The sequence below is a fragment of the Chrysoperla carnea genome, chromosome 5 (assembly GCF_905475395.1).
Source record: "Chrysoperla carnea chromosome 5, inChrCarn1.1, whole genome shotgun sequence".
Taxonomy (NCBI): Eukaryota; Metazoa; Arthropoda; class Insecta; order Neuroptera; family Chrysopidae; genus Chrysoperla; species Chrysoperla carnea.
This window is the reverse complement of record NC_058341.1, coordinates 50020503-50038783: the sequence shown is the minus strand read 5'-3', so window position 1 is coordinate 50038783 and position 18281 is coordinate 50020503. Positions and strand designations below refer to the sequence as shown.

Below are 18281 nucleotides of genomic sequence, written 5' to 3'. Positions count from 1 at the left end.
TATCTTTATATGGTGGACATGATATGAAATAAAAGTATACTTGTATATGTAGGTAACACCTTAACAGTATTGGACTGGACTTTTAAATAAGACCAATGCCAATTTTTAAAGGTGATAAAGATGACTGATTTATGGGAGAAACATCTGCATTTTGAATCTAGTGTATCCGTTTTCCATGGTGAAAAATGAAATTTATAATCAATCATGAATTTTATTTAAAATATAACAAATTTTCAATTGTTTGCATGTAAATGATATAGTAAATGGCAAATTAAAATCATTGAAAAATAACAATAATTAATTAACCTTGTTTTCACAATTAGAAATTGTGAAAATTGTGAATAGTTGCATAAATATTATTTTGTAAATGTAAATTAACATATTTATTTATTTAAATTTATAGTATTAAATTTTCAATGTAAACCATAAAAACAAACTATAGACTTATATGCCCGTACATAAAATATTAGTATGGTAGTGCATCATTACCATGGAAACTCCTGAAATAAAACTCATGCCTGGTTCAGATTATTATTCTAAAATGAGAAAAAGACGTTTTACATAAAAAGTAGGCTTATCCGCTTATCACACAAACAGACCAATGCCTTGTCTCGTCAGAAGCTTACAATAGACGAATATACATTTTATTATAATTTTTATTATAATTCTACTCTAATCGGAAGGTTTCACGGAACAACAACAGGTTATTTACTTAAATCTTTAATCCGAATTAGTGATGAGCGAGACCAAAATTACGACCAAGATCATTGTTATCTTGTTATTGGTTTTGTATTATTAGTTTTAGCTTTCGTCTTGGTCTTGATCTTGCAAAAATAATCTCAGTAATGGTTTTGAACACTCGAGTCTTGTTTTTGATTTTGCGTCAGTCATGTTTTGACCTTAAAAGTTTCGATTAAGTCTTATTGTATTTTTCAGAAGTTTTGGTGTCTAGATGACTTGAAAATTTTAAAGATTTTGAAATGTGAAGATTAGTAATATTTTTAGATATGAGGGTGTTTTTTGAAAATTTTTCCCGATTATTTTTAATGGCAAGTATGAAATAATCGATTCATCGACTTTCAAAAACATAAAAATTAAATCGAATAAAAACCATCGGTGATCTATTAATTGAATTTGTTTACCCATCTCTATGCTGAAAAAATTATTTCTGCATTTGTTATTTAATTATTAGAGTGACTTCCCATTAAAACGACAAACATAACAAGGCATATTGGTCAGCTATAAGTTTAAGGTAAAATTTAAAATATGTTTGGCTTCGTAAAAGAAAATTCTTACGATAATTTTCGTTGAGAATATTACGAGAGGTTTTTGCTAAACATGAACATCGAAGAATTTCTAGAAATGATTTTATAAACGACATCATAATCTTACGACCAACCAGCTATATTTAAACTAGAGCAAAAGGCCGTCTCTGTAGGTACTGTTTATATATGAGTGTCCAATATAAGATCATAGAATAAAAGATATCATCTCAACCATGTCTTCTTATAAGACGATAAATGATATCTAGTTTAGTTTAGTATTGTTTTATCAAAACTAATCCAAATAACTTCAAGTACTAGCACACAAAACAGTAGAAGATTTACTCACAATTTCATGAAAATATTCTGTAAATAGTTTCATACAATTTTCAATTATGTATTATTTTATGCTTTCAGTTTATGTTAACCTTACCTAATCTTAAATTGTTAGTACTTTTCGTTTAAGGTATTTTACTTGCAGACTTTAAAATCGTTCTTAAAATCAACTAACGTCTCGACAGCATTTATTAAAATCGCATGCCATAAAATTCAACAATTCAAAAACTTTGATAGAAGCAAAAAATGCAATATTTCATTTCATTAGGCGATTGTTGATGTTTTTCTTTCGAGATACCTACATTTTATTCATATCGATAAGCTTACATAATTTTGGAATTTTTAGAAAACCTGTTTTTGAAAATTTAAAATTCAAAGTTATTTTATTAAATGTACATTCAAAACATATTTATATCATCGGCTAAAATTTAAGCCAATACTATGTGGGTAGCTTTATTTCTTATTTTAAAAATATTTTGAAATATTTGATAACATTTTATTTCTACATTTAAGGCCATGCGCGATTATATTCAGGAAAACCAGCTGTCATTAGCAGCCATCATTCTTTATCCATATAATTTCATGATATTTATGACTGGACATAGTATTTCGAATTTCCAAGGCTTTGGCAACTTGGATTCTAATCTCACCCTACTCATTCATATCAGGTTTGCCAGATCGATGTCCTTTATATCTATATCAATAAAAAACGAAACTGACAGTCTGATCAACACACAGCTTAAAATGCTGGGTCTAGAAGCATGAAATTTTGTACACTAGCTCCTTAAATGATGTAAGTGTGCACTAAGAATTCATTCCCCAAGGGGTTAAAATGAGTGTTGAAAGTTTTTATGAAACTTGGTCAATTTAGAAGGTAGAAAAGCAAAATGAATCAAATGAATGATTTAGAAATTCATTGAAATGAATCAAAACAAACAAAACAAACAAAACAAAATACAGTGTGACATAAATACATTTTAATTAATCAGAAAGTATCATTTTGACAACAGGTTTCATAAATAGTACTCTTCAGTCTCCTAAATTGTACTTGTTTTTTTTTACTGTTTTCCAAAATCGAACTTTTTCTTGCTGGTATTAAAATAATTTAATAATAAATTTTATTGTGTATTTGATAAAAAAAACTGTACAAACAAGGGAAAACAAACAATTAACTGAGTTAATTGTTGATATACCATGTATAGACAGTGTTGATTAATCTGTCACATTACACATTCATACATGCCACACATATATAACTGATATTCTTCCTCTCACGATTAAACAGTGGTTTTTACGAAACTTTTATTCTATCTCTAACGGTTTACAAGATGGGTCTTACGGACCCAAGACCTCATTAACCTATGTTGTTCATTTACGAACTCGACCGCTTTTTTTACGTCCTAAGCACGCTATAAAAATTTCATCTTGATATCTCTTTTCGTTTTTGAGTAATCGTGATGACAGACGGACAGACAGACAACCGGAAATGGACTAATTAGGTGACTTTTTGAACATATATACCAAAATTTTGTTTATAGTATCAATATCTTAAGCGTTACAAACTTTTGACTAAGCTTAGTGTACCTTAGTATATTTCAAATACATGGTATAAAAATAGACAAAAACTCTAAATATTTTACGCAGAATTTGTACGTTTAGTATAGAAATTTGAATGTACGATTTCAGCAAATCTGTATTTCTACGAATTAGAAAATTTAATGCAACTTTTTTTAATCAAGAAAATCGTCATAATTAATTAAAAATATTCTTTGCCATCGATCTTATTAAACAGTCAAATTATCGTAATTTTTTCAAAATGTAGAAACGTTTGGAAAAATATGTATAGGATATGGTATTCTTAACAGCTAAATAGAAAGGTCAAAATATTATAACAAACTAAATTTGGACGTCATTACGTATTGTGTACATGTAATTGCGATTTTTAAAGTTTTGATTATTCCAATAATTTTCTATTTCAGTTTTTGTATTATGTAAATACGCATTTCGACTACCATATAGTCATCATTAACCGGTGCTCGTCAGCAAATAAGCAACAAGTAACATACACTATGAAATTTATGATGATTTGATAATTCATACTGATGACGGCTATATAATTTAAAAATTGATGTAGGAAATTTTACAAAAATCGAAATTTAATTCGAAATATCTTAGAGTTCTCATTTATTACATTTTTTTAGATTAACGATTTATCATTTAATTTATGAATCTAGTTATGGGAAAATCTCCTAGCACGAATTTTGCACTGATACTTAATAGACTGCTCTTCTCTAAAGCCTCCGTAAAAGAATTTCTACCTGTAAATTTACTTAATGTTTGTATTGTAAATAAATTTTCTTCATTGAATCTTTCTGGAAATTTTTAAATCATAAAGAAATAAATGATGCTTTTATTACTTAAACAATTGTTAGTTTTAATAACATAAATCTGTGAATTCAATCAAAACACTTACAGTGTAAAGACATCATACACAGATACATAATCGTAGCGATACATTTATAGTCAATAAGTACCTCTTGTCTGCATGATGATAACCTGTGTGATAACATTTATTGCCGAACACTTATCTACATCTATCAAGATCTAGATACACGTTTCTACGTATCTAGATATATTTTGTTTATACTCTTTAATACCTCAGTTTAAGTTTATCTTCTAAAGCCCAATTCATACCGAACACAAATTGTATATATTACAAGTATGTGATATCCCAGAACTCTCTTCAGTCAATAGTTCTAGAAACTTGTTCAATGTTAAAGTCAAATTTCTCGAAATATCTCCAGGATCTCGCTGAAATTTCGTACAAGATCTTATAAGATATTTCTAAAAGTACTCAAGGAATATATAAATTAATCATCCTACTTTTGTATTTTTAGAATCAAAATTATCTTATATACTAAATTTTTACTAATTAGTTCCGGGGAAAAAATTTTTTTTTGTGGTTTTCTAGATTTTTTTACCGCTTCAAGAATATTCCAACTTGGATAAAAATCCTTTTAAATTTTGAAGTAATAACAAAAATCGTGTTTATGACGATTATGATTGGAAAAGTAGTTCCTAAGATTTCGACCATAATCATATATCAAGCTTGATGTTCCGGAGCTAATTATTCAATCGATGCTTCAGAAAGTTGCTGTTCAAATGCAAAAACAAAAAAATTGAATATATTTTCGGAATATCTCCTGTATCGCTTCTCAATAAAATCTTTTAATTTAAAATTTTAAGCGATGTCTAAAGAGGCACTCACCGAATGATTAAAAAAAAGTAAGATTTTTGTAATTTTAGGGTGAAAATTACATTTATACTAAATTTTATCGAATTTCGAAACAATATTTTCTTGGGTTAAAAAATTGCAATCTAGCAGAAAATTTGTTTGTTTGTCTTCGATTTGGATATAAGTTTTTCCGTAATTTTAACAGTAAAAAATTATATTTTTTTAACGATTGGATAAATAGCTTCGGAGATAACGACTATGGTTGTATACCAAGAGTGGTATTCCAGATAATTTTTTCAACAGATCCTTCAGAAACTTTACATTCACTAAAACATTAATTCCAACTTAAATTCCAAGCCAAAAAATGTAATCGCAAGTGTAGTTTAGTATTTATCGAAATGTCTTAAGGGGTGATTTGAAATACAGAATTATAGACTATAACAAAAACTAATCGCTTAATCATTAAATGAACTCGATTTTTGTATTTTTTGAGTCTAAAATACTTTTTATAACAATTTTTGAATAAATAACTTTTTTGATTTTCTCGACTTTTCCCAAGAGTAATTTAATCTTATTTTCTAGTGTAACTTTACCCAAAAAACTAAAAAAAATGTGTTTTTGGCGATTATTTTAGAAGTTTTTGACATATCGACTAATCGTATACCAAGGGGCATATTTCGGAACTGTTTCTTCAGTCGATACTTCAAAAACTTGTCGTTCAATATGTACGTATTCGTACTGACCGATTATTTTCAAACGGATTTGATAAGTAATTGAATATTTATTAAAATATTTCTAAAATCGTTCTGAAAAAGGCTTTTTATATAGAATTTTAGGTGACATCTCAAAAACAGATAATGTAATCATTAAATACATCTGACTTTTGTATTTTTTGGGTAGAAATTACCCTGTTTTCCAAATAGACGCGAATTTTAGAGACCCGAAGTATTGTTGTAATGACAAGTTGGTTGAGTTTGTTGACTATCAAGAAGTTGGTTGGATTTTGAACTTTTTAGCCCTTGCGCTCAAAAATGGTACATTGGTAGAGAAATTTTTTTCGGTATCTTCGTTCCGGGTCTATTTATCTCTAAATCATAAATTTTCTTTGATAATTTCTCAGAGGGATAATTTTAATAAATCGCAAATATTTATTGTGTTCAATTTGAATAAAAATCAATGTCTAAAGTAATTATGATTTAAAAAAAAAATAAAAAACATAACAAAAAAACAAAAAAAAAAATAAAAATCGAGTCTTTTACCATAAGAAAAGTTTTTAAACTATCGACTTAAAACGTGAACGAGAGGGTAATCTCTTACAGCATTTTCTGCATGAACCATATTTTCGAGCTTTTTATTGAGTAAAAAGTGGTTCATTGTTGGCAGTTCAGCAGGTAAGAAAACCTGTAAAAATTTTTAATTGCTCAAAAAAAAAACTCATGAAAGGCTCATATCACCCCTTTCAAAAACTTTTCAGAATCCGCACTTGTTATAACCAGAAAATAAGAATATATCCTTGGTTTTAATTTTGGTATTCGTAAAGAATATAAGAAAGATATGTGTTCTCTAAGTATGTGTAAATATTACAAACATACTTATATGATGGTAGTATTATTATTATATTTATATGTATGGTAACATATGTAGCAATAGTGTAAAACACAAGTTTATAGGTTTTTGGTACCACCTGCAGGACATCTTCAACAACGAATGAACGAGCACACATACACTCACTCAGTCAGAACCAACGACGCGACGGCGAGCAACGTTGAACAGTTTGAATTCCAAAGAGAACAGAAGAATATAACAAACCATCACACAATCTAATACTCTAACATTTTAGAATAACTGAATTAGATTTGTTTAATATTTCCAATTGCGTTGAATTTAAAAGAGTCGTTGGCTTGAGTGATTATCTATGATTCTCAGGGCTACTTTTAAGCTAATAGATACTTTAAACGTCAAATGATCCGTAATTTCTACCTTTTCCTATTTTTAACAATTCCCATTTCTACACTCCAAACCATCGAAGATCGCCTGTAGCGGTTTTTCTGTTCTACTTTTTTTGCTTTCCTCCGCATTTTCTTTTTCTTTTCAGACAGTCGCGTGTTGTTAATTTTTACTATATTTGAGTTTCTTTGCACATATCTCTAGCTCTGTGGTCTACAAAATTTATACGAGAACTAATGGCGTAACCAAATTAACAGTTTTATTTTCCGCTATTTTGTTTATAGCTCGTTTATCCTCCCCAAATGGGATATTTGGTCCAATTACAGTCTTATATATAGAGTTTATACATACATGCTTGATAGCATTTGAATGAAAATCAGTACCCTCAAGTCACCCATTGCTTTTTTAACTCAGTGTCTCTATTAATTTTTTTACATCAATATTTTCAAGGCGCCTTAATTTCTTAAGCCATTAAATATATTTATTTAAAAATATGAAAATTATGACGGATATCATAGTAACTAAGACTGATAATATTACCTAGTGTTTTTGAAAGTTGACTTAAGCTTTACCTTGTTAAAATCACTTAAGGTGTTTGGACTTCACAACGTATCCTCTCGCCTATACTCTCTGGTAGTATCCTCGCCGCGTACACTCAAAAAAATAATCCGAAGCACTCTCGCCTTACTTCGCAAGAATCCCTTTGCTATAATTGACATCAAAACGGGAACAGCTGCTGCGGTAACTCAATGTGCGTTTACGCGAATATGAGATGATACATGCGTGAATGTCAGACAAGACGACACGAAGACAGGCGAAACACCGCAAGTTTCACTTTCACTTTCACATTGTCGTTCCTCGCCTTACTTTGTGCTACTTCGCGATAGTGTGGAGGAAGCTTAACAAAGATGAAGACATTATAAAGTTCCTCGTCCTCAATATTCGTTTGTTAAGGGTATCCCTTATACTATGTTAAATAGCTCATTGCAATGATTTTAACGGCACTTCTTTGTTAAAATTGGTTGGAGAGTTTGTATATTTAATTTTGACACTGTATAGTAATAGTTTACTAAAACTTTTTATTGTGCCGCCAATTTTGATGTCGGTGACCGTCATTTTGGTTATTTTGTAACTATAACCTTTACTCTCCGGACTACGATTTTTACTGTCACCACGATTCTGACACTATACCTGTGAAAATCAGTTGAGCATTTTTGCTGTTGAGTGGGACAAAAAAATGACCAGCTTCAGATATTTATAACATTTATAACCTCTGTTTACCGGATACAATTTTTTCTTGATCTTAGTATATTACTTTCCGGTGCCAAATTTAAATCGGGTTTTTATGTTGATTTACGATGTTAAAACACTTGAAGTAAAAACCGAACTAAATATCATAACATAGTAGAAAACTTGACTTTATATATGTATAATATTGTTGTGTTCGTTAAACATTTTGAAGGAATCAACATCATCTTTTACAACTGAATTTTTATATGGTTATTATGGTTGAACAAATTGAAAAATATTCAAATGTCACTCATAACTTTTATTATCCTTACCTCTACGAACGTTACTATGTAACAACAATGAACATTTTATTTCTACCACACAATTTGTTTTGTACGTTTACTAGGTTTTCTTCTTTTTACCCTTTCTCCTTCGTTTTTCACATTTTTATTAGAAATGTTAATAATATTTTTTAAAGATTTGCGTTGTAGAATAAATGATGTTTAATGTTAATATGAGAACAACAAGTTGTGAATTGTTTAGTATTTAGTATTCCAACAAGTAAAAGCAGGATTTTAAATTTTATGGAATTATCTACAGACTTTGTACCCTCATTTTCAAAGCTTTAACTTATGACAATTAAAGTTATCCAGGTAAAAGTTATTGGATTATTTTTACGGCAGCAATAACAACCTTCTAAAACATTTCTAAGCGTTGGTTTTTGGTCAGCCTGCTCCAGAGGATTGGTGGATTGAAAACGATGCGCTAATTGAACAAACGTTTCAATAAAACTTGCAGTGCATTTTTGTGTATTTTTCAATTTCAATTGTAAAAACTAAAAATTTTAATATAGTTCGGCGAATAACTCCAAAACTAAATTATTGGTTAGGGTTTTGTATCTCTAAATGCATTAATTGGCCAAATATAACAGTTGTATTTTATGGATACTTCGTTTATCTTAACAACAAGTAAAAACAAACTTTGACGGAGTTAATGATTTAAATATGATGTATAGACAATATTTATTATGTAATCGTCTATTTTTTACGTCGTGTAAGCAAAGAAAGATAATTTATCTTAGATTTCCACAGTCGTGTATTTGTAACACGACTGTTGTGTCACACACACATAACTGATATTCCTTAACACGCTATAAAATTTTCAGCTTGATATCACCTTTCGTTTTTGAGTGTTGACAGACGGACAGCCAGAAATGTACTAATTAGGTGATTTTTTGAACAATAATACCAAAATTTTGTTCTTATTACCGATATTTTTAAGCGTTGTAAACTTGAGATTAAACTTAATATAACTTGATATATTGGATAATATACATGAGATAAAGGACTAAACTTAGTATACCTGGATATATTTCATATATACATGGTATAAAAAAGACGATTGAAATTAATTCAGGGCTCATATTTAAAGGTTTGAGTCTTCAGAATTGCCAAAACATAATTCTAACAAAAGAGTATACCATTTTTCTCTACTTTATAGACTAAGTCTCTTCTTGAGTTTTCTTAGGGATTGCGTTGTAAAAAACTTAAGTAAATCGAGGCAAAATCCGACCTCAAATATGGTTGAAAACCAGTTTTTATGCCATTTTCTAAAGCTACATATATAACATTTCTACTTCAAAAATTTTGATATCCAAAATTGTATCTATTGTATATAATGTAATTGTATCTAAAAAAAGTTTAAATTCAACATAGAATAAATTGAACAAAAAAATACACTTTTATAATAAATGAGTCATGATTAATGCAACATGGAACACAGTTCCCTATTAATAATATTTTTTATTTATTTATTTTAATATTATTTATATGCATAAAATATATAAACAAATAAAAATTAATGTATTTTTTTGACTTAAAATATGATGACAAGTATAATAAAATATATAATATAATAGGCAATATTATTATATACCTATTTATATTTTGACATATAATTTATTATATAAGTCGACCACTACTCTACATAAGCTTTATATATGTCGTATTCACATTGTAATTTCAGCTATATCGTAATTGGACTGCCTAGAAGCCTCCAAAAACCTATCCTGCCAGTACTTTCTAAGACCGCTGAGTCAGGTTGAATATTTAAGGATTTAGAGAGGTTTTGACGGCAAATCCATCCCGTTTTGGACATTTTTTGGATAACAAATTTTAATCTTACTAATCAGATTATAATATGACTGAAATTATAATCTGGCTACGACATGTATACATCGTAAATATTTGATTTTTTAACATTATGCAGCATGGAAAGAAAAAACAAAACAGAAATATAAATTATTAACACAGTAATCTGGATTATAAAGGACTGTAAAACGGTGATACATTAGAATGTCTCATTTATCAGAGGAGTTATGGAGACCTATTGGATTTTGCAAAGAAAAAACAATTATATGATGTATACCATCTCACCGGTGATGGAGTATCTACAGGTTTTCACTGCCTTCTTCTTTAAATTGCTGATAACGGAAGTATGTCAATCTGCCGGTTTGTATGGGGAGGAGGGGCTCGATTCAAAGATAGAAAGTACAAGAAAGTACAAGAAATTACAAAGAGGGGTAGCTTTTTTCAAATATCCGAGATACGAACGCACAGACACACACATCACGCCGAAGCCAGTCAAAATAGATTCATGGCATGGTCAAAATAGTTTTTATGAGATTGTTAAGCAAATATCGACTTTCAATTAGCGCTTTGACGCCCTGTTGTTCTGTTATTTTAAATTGTTACCGAGCAATGAATAAATAAAAGTACAGGAATATAAATTCATTACGGGAAAATTTACGTTCCTGTTCTGTTAATTGTTTCATTTCGGTAACCATTTAAAATACCAGACAGGTTTTCTGTCTTTCTATTATTAATCTTTCTAGTCGCTATTATTAATGATTTAAGAAATAATAATGCATACATTTTGTAGCAAAAGCACATGTAGAAGGCCTCGGCTGGCGAGCAAATTTCATAATCGTTCGGGAATGTATTGCATTTCCTACTAAATACACAAATTTCTATTTTTTCGATTACAATAATCCTATAGTGTGCACAAGTGGAATAAACAGTTTTAATCAAAAATTATTTGTTGTAATACTGTATAAAGACAAACTTTGATAAGATTTTAACAGAAATTTCAATAATAATAATTTATCTAAAATAAGACACCATATCAACAGATTATAGTCTCTTTATAAATAAATAATTTTCAAGTAATTTCTTTAAAATCGCATAAATTCTCTGAATTATATGTAATGTTCTTTCACATTTGCATCCCACATGCATTTATTTTCGAGGAAGAAATTTTAGGGATATCATTTATAATATAAACTAGAGTGATACCCACCCGCTTCGCTGGGTTTACAAGTAAATATTTATAAAGATTGCTCTCGCTTATCCCCTTTCTATAACACTCGAAGTAATGGTGGGGATTGTTTTACACAGGTAAAATATATTATTTTTTTAAAATGTATAATAGTAATTATTCATTGAGTATATTAGAGAAGATGGCCTTGAAATATTTTATATTGACTATTCTGATATATCAGCTATATTGCTGTACAGTTTCATTAAAAACCTTTCGCTAGTTAAGCGTGAAAGCGTAATAAACAAACACACAAACATGCTTACTTTCGCATTTATAATACAAATGTAAACCTCATCATCAACTTTTCAATACGTACTTACATTAAAATGAATGTAAATGATACCTTAGGAACTGAAAGTTTATAATACCTCATTTCGAAATAAACTTATTATAGTACTCAAGTAAAATATCATTAACATAAACGAACGCATATTGTGCATTGAATTTCAATACAGGAATGTACTTAGGAATGTATTTCAATCCTGAAAATTTGATTACTGTTGAGTATCGGAATAATTATACGTTTTTTCTTTATTCATATGTGATAGTTCATTATAAGAAAAAAACTTACCGAAGAAAAGAAAACCGACTTGAAGAAGTAAAAAAATAAAAATGCACTAAAAAAATAACGATAAAATCATGTAGTTATAATTATTGTTATTTTTGGAGTCGGTGTCAGCCAAGTTAACTGTTCTGTCACAGTTCTTTCATTGGCTGACACCGACTCCAAAAATAACAATAATTATATTATACTAGCGGCCCCGACGGACGTTGTCCCGTAAAAACGTAACTCCAATTCATGAATACCTATACTACGTTTAGCCTGTCGCTAAACCCATCCCGCTAAACCCCAATTTAACTCCTATTTATTGGAGTGGCCTGACCTTCGACCTTTGGCCTGACCTTTGATAGTAGAGCTCGCTGCGCTCGCATATGGCTCTAATAAATGCCTATTGACAATACCTGAATACTATTAAAAATACATAGTACACATAGTATGTTAATGTGATATGATTTATATGCGCTCCCACCATTTAATGAAATTTCATTTTTTTGGTACGGAGCCCTCAAAAACAGTTTTACTGGACCAAATTGTAAATCTAAACCATTCTCGAATCTCCACGAACACACACAAAAAATTTCATCAAAATCGGTCCAGCCGTCTAGGAGGAGTTCAATTACATACACACACACACAAGAAATATATATATTAAGATTTAGTTTTTACTTTTTAGCTCTACAATACCGCGCAACTATTTTAACTTTATTCTTTTTTTACTTTTTGCAGTCGGGTTTTTTTTTGTTAAAAGTTTTTTATTTATTTTATGATTGTTAATGAATCTGAAGTACACTAACTAATTTGTCACTAAAAAAGAATCATTGAAATCGTTTGGCAGGGTATTGTCAGAATTAGACCTAATAGAAATGGAACAAGGGCAGCACCAGCTTCCAAATAAAAACAAATCATCAAAATCGGTTAGCACAGTTGAAAATTCTGAGGTAACAATTAAAAAAAAAAAAATCAGTCGAATTGATCACCTCGTCTTTTTTTGAATTTGAAGTCGATTAAAAAGTAAAAACTACGTAACCGATCTTTCAAAAAAAATTTCACTATTTTTCTTATACATAGAATACAGATGTTGTCTTTTGCGAAGACCAAAATCATTTTAATTGGGTCATAAACTTACCAATTATTTATTTTATGCAGTAAATAAACTTGTCCTCAAGCATATTACTTTTGTAAATCAAGGGAATAAATTGAATAATCTTAGAGCTAATGGACTTGTATAAATCGTACACAAAAATTAAATAAAAAATGTAGAACTTTTGATTTCATAATACAAAAATGAAGTTTTTATCACAAATATGAGCAGTGTGAACTTGTTTGTGAATAATATATATACAAACATGACGATAGAATAAGATATGAAGATGTTATACAAACAATTAAGTCACTTTCGTATATCTGTAAATTGTTGAACTTTTGAATCAAACTATTACTTTCAGATCGGTTGTATGAGCAAAATACCCGTGGGGTAAATATTTATCTCGGATTGTAATTCACAGGCTTAAGAAAAAGTTAGAAATTCAACACTGTCTACTTGAGCAAAATAAATATTAAAAACAAATCATTTTGTCATTCATTAATTGAAGAAGATTCTGCAATCAACAAGAACGCGAACATATCAACCCAGTTTGTTCGAGGTATTTCTACACGTATTCATTGGCGTCTGTTCAAATGATTATCAGTTTAATTTTTAATCGTCCCCATATAGTATATTCGCCCTCGTGAATGATCTGTAGAAAAATATTATCCAGTTAAAGATGCATTTCATTATTTGCTTGACATTCTGTAAGAAAAGGAAACGTTATAGAAAGTAATAATAGAAGAAAATATAGTTTGGTATGGTTAAGTGTACTTTCACGATCATGCATGCATATGTTAGGTTGTAATTTGGAGAGTTGCTAAATATATTGGATTAAGAGCCACGCCAAAAAAATTATTTTAATTTACTAAAGCTGATCATTTGAGGATTGGGTATAGTAGTTGTGTACACACATATACTCCGGTCAGTCAAGCCAGACAGCCCTCATGTATGTACAATTAATAAATAAGATACAGTTATGAATGCCGTGCTATTTAAATGAATTTACTAAAGTTGAAAATTGTTATACAGGTTGTATGTTGTATATAAAAAACAACTAGGTCAGTCAATCAGTTAAATGTGAGAACAGAGCTGGTCAGTCAGAATTGAATCTTATTTATTTATTATGCATACATTAGGGATGACTAACCAGCTCTGTTCTAACAACTAACCGACTGACAATCATACCTGTTATTTGTATAAAACATACAACCTTTATATCAATTTTCGGTTTTAGTAAATTCATTTAAATACCACGGCAATCATAATCGTTTCGATAGCATATATCTGACCTCTATTTGTTCGTTCCGTTAACTGACCGGAGTATGTTTGTATACAAAACTGCTATACCGAATTCTTAAATGATCAGCTTTAGTAAATTCAAATTATGTTTGGCCTGGCTCTCCCATCATAAGTTTGCTGATATAGAAAATTGAGGTTTTAACCGTTTGACAGTTTGGCCAAATCCAAGAAAGATGTTAAAAGCCAAAGGTGTTAAAAAGAATCTACAAACTAATATAATTTTTGTCCATACAAAAAATATCTATTCACAGAAATACATTTATGTGCAATCGACAGCTGTTTTCCTATAACGTCTGGTATGCACTAAATCAGCGAAAACGTCAGGACACTATAACTTTTTCATGAGCACTCTTTTGTTGCTAATCGCGTTTTGCAAAATAAATGAATGATTTTTAATAATGGTTTATGTCAAAAGTGCATGTTCTACTGATTATAATTGTACTGATTTTCAGATGTCGATTGCATTATGTTTCAGCTGGGAAAAAAGGAAGGAATGTAGCTCAAGCAGAGGTATGTTTCAAATAAAACTATGGAGCAGAAAAAATTCGTTTAGGATTATTTTCTAGGCATTTTATAAAACAAAGCCTAGGCAGCTAGTACTTTTGTCCAGATTTATTGGATTTTTACTTCACTGTGAGCTTAGTCCCTACGTATAGAAATTGAATTTTGATTTTTGTTTGTTTACCAATTAAGCTATAATAAAATCAAAGACAATAAAATATGTAAAATATTGGCAAAGCTTTACCATGAAAAATGAGCTGCAGTTGTAAAAAAAAAAAAAAAAAAATACTTCCAAAAAAACATATTACATACAAATCTCATTTCTTTACCCATTCCTATTCGGAAAATACCTTGTACTATAAGAATACCGACCAGACATAAAAATTGATCAAACACACCTATGCAAAAACGTCTCGAATATATAATAGAAATTCCCACATATTACACTTTCTTGATGACAACATCTTTCTTCTACACGTTCACACCCTCTTCGTATACCTTTAGAAAGCAAAGTAAAGCTTTACATATCGTATACGGTACGTACGTATGTCGTAGAATATTGACTTAGTTTTGAATACGTAGTTATTTTGACTTTAAACTAAAGAAGTTTGTAGTTGTTATGTAATATGTACAAGTAAACAACTTAAATTATTTAGTTTAGTATTATTAATACTACGTATATCTTACCTACGTAGTATAGTTTTAGTATTAAATGTGTGAATGTACAGAGTGCAGCAGAGATGTATGATTTTGAAAACGCTTTAAAACAAGGGTAATTTACAAAATTTAATAAACGTCGACAAATTTCATCCGATATGGAACCCTAAATTCGCACTTAAAACATATATATATATCTTAATATATATATTTCTTGTGTGCGTGTGTATGTGACTGAACTCCTCCTAGACGGCTGGACCGATTTTGATGAAATTTTTTGTGTGAGTTCAAGGGGATTCGAGGATGGTTTAGATTTACAATTTGGTCCAGTACAACTGTTTTTGAGGGCTCCGTACCAAAAAAATGAAATTTCATTAAATGGTGGGAGCGCATATAAATCATATCACATTATGTGTACTATGTATTTTTAATAGTATTCAGGTATTGTCAATAGGCATTTATTAGAGCCATATGCGAGCGCAGCGAGCTCTACTATCAAAGATCAGGCCAAAGGTCGAAGGTCAGGCCACTCCAATAAATAGGAGTTAAATTGGGGTTTAGCGGGATGGGTTTAGCGGACAGGCTAAACGTAGTATAGGTATTCATGAATTGGAGTTACGTTTTTACGGGACAACGTCCGTCGGGGCCGCTAGTATATATATATATATAAGAACACTCTCCAATAAATTACCTTATTCTTTAAAGGTTTTAGAAGATAGTCAACAATTTTTTTGTTTTTTTCGGGTACGAACCCTAAAGTCGCACTTGAACTAAACATAGCTAAAAACACTGTCCGTTACATTACCTTTCAAACGAAACCAAAAAAATTAAAATGGGTTCATCCGTTTAGGCGCTACGATGTCACAGATAAATAGATACACACACATAGCGGTCAAACTTATTACACCCCTTGTTTTAGTTCGAGAGTTAACAAATAGATGTATTTGAGGTAATTGAGTCCAGTGGGTAAGTGGGCACACCACGTACATACCTGGAACAATGTATGATAGAAGAGGAGGGCTCATTTGAGTGGAACAAGCACGCTGGAATTACGAATTAGTTTTGACATGATACTGCGTATGACGTTTTGTTTACATTTAATTCGCATGAAATTAAACTTATGTGTTTCATTAGTAAATTTTGGTACTTTTGAGAAGAAAAATGTTCTGGAAAGAGATCTGGCGGGGGGTTCTGAGAAAAATTTTTCTGTATTCAGAATTATTACCAGAAAAAAATATCTAAAAAAATAACTTAACTCAATTCAACTTAGCTCAAAACTAACTTCAGTACTTAAGGTGACATCAATTCAGGCTTGTAATGTGGTAAATATTCCGCATGATTTGAACCACCTACTTTCAGTTCCGTTTTTTCAGTGCTACAAGTATTGATGATCGTTTACCCTGGTAGGGTTTCTTTCTCTAATTCACAAGAAAAAATTATAATTTGTTAGATCCGAACAATTTATAGTTTATTAAATTAAGGTTTTTCTTTCCCCATATTTATTACCCTGGTAGGGTGTCTTTCTCTAACTCACAAGAAAAAATTATAATTTGTTAGCTCCGAATAACTTATAATTTATTAAATTAAGGCATTTCTTTCCCCATATTCCGGTTTTAAAATTATTTGCTTATTACCCATGCTACACGTATATATATGGCACGCCATTTTACTATTTAATAGGCTAATTTTTATCAAGAAAAAAATTTTCAATCAGAAATTTTATATTTTATACTTTATATTTTGTAAAATAAATCTTAGTAAAAGAGAGATTGATATAAGATAAGATGAGAAAAGAGATATGAGAATTAAAATTATGATGATAACATAATAAATCAGTGAATAATTTTACTTTTTATTTTTAATGGTTCTAAGTATAATATTCTTCAAAATATCAGTTTTATGTCAAAACGGAAACTTTCCTTCACAGTAAAAAATTAAAAAGATGGTCATTTTCAAACGCTTCTCCCATGCTACGTGTGTTAAAAATGTCATATTTAATTGCAATTATCTCATGTTAGGATATGTTAACATTTTGCTCAAATGATCCAACTATCTGAACTATATTTTGTTAAAAATTAACACAGACACTTAATTTAAACATTCAATTCACAATATTTTCTTAAATGCCTTTTAAGAATTTTAAGATGGTATGAAAATACTTTGGTAAAAATGATTTAGAAAAATCCACAGAGTTTTTAAAATCGCACACTTTTCTTTCCCGTCCTGTAAATATGTCTATCTGTCTGCCGGTTTGTCTGCTATACTTGAATGACGACTATACGATCTACATGCTATACAAATTGTGGTAATATGACGTTTAGAGGGCACACGAATAGTTTTCTGATTATGTAGGATCTTGGATAACAATGATAAGCATTCATACCAAGCAAAGGCTACTTAAACTTACCTTCTTTAACTTGTACTATGGGGCTACTGCGACACTTTAATGATGATATCTCCATCATTGACTATCACTTGGCACGAGAGTTGACAATGTGTTCGAGAGTTGATTTTAAAACGTCTAAATTTCGGTTCCTTTACTTTTCTGCACTTATTATTCAATTATTTTTTAAAATTAATCAAAAGATGCTCGTATCCACGAATAATACTTTTCAACCCGAAAGATATTTCAATTATCCGGTGTGCTGATTTAATTTGAAAGAATATGCAGAATTATAAATAAAAGAAAATAATTTTGGTGTATGGCTGTATGTTAGTTGTTGAAAATCCCATTTTCAATATATATTTACATAGGACAATCAGGGAGATCATTTAAAATAAGAAAAT

General features: G+C 29.8%; 1 protein-coding gene across 1 annotated transcript in view; it reads right to left on the bottom strand.

Moving 5' to 3' along the window:
• Positions 1-17956, bottom strand: part of LOC123301219 (lachesin) — a 173760-nt gene extending 155804 nt beyond the window's left edge. Inside the window, exon 1 of the mRNA XM_044883954.1 lies at positions 17902-17956. Coding sequence (XP_044739889.1) covers positions 17902-17956 — 55 coding nt within the window. The remainder of the gene's footprint in view (positions 1-17901) is intronic.
• Positions 17957-18281: the final 325 nt, after the last annotated feature.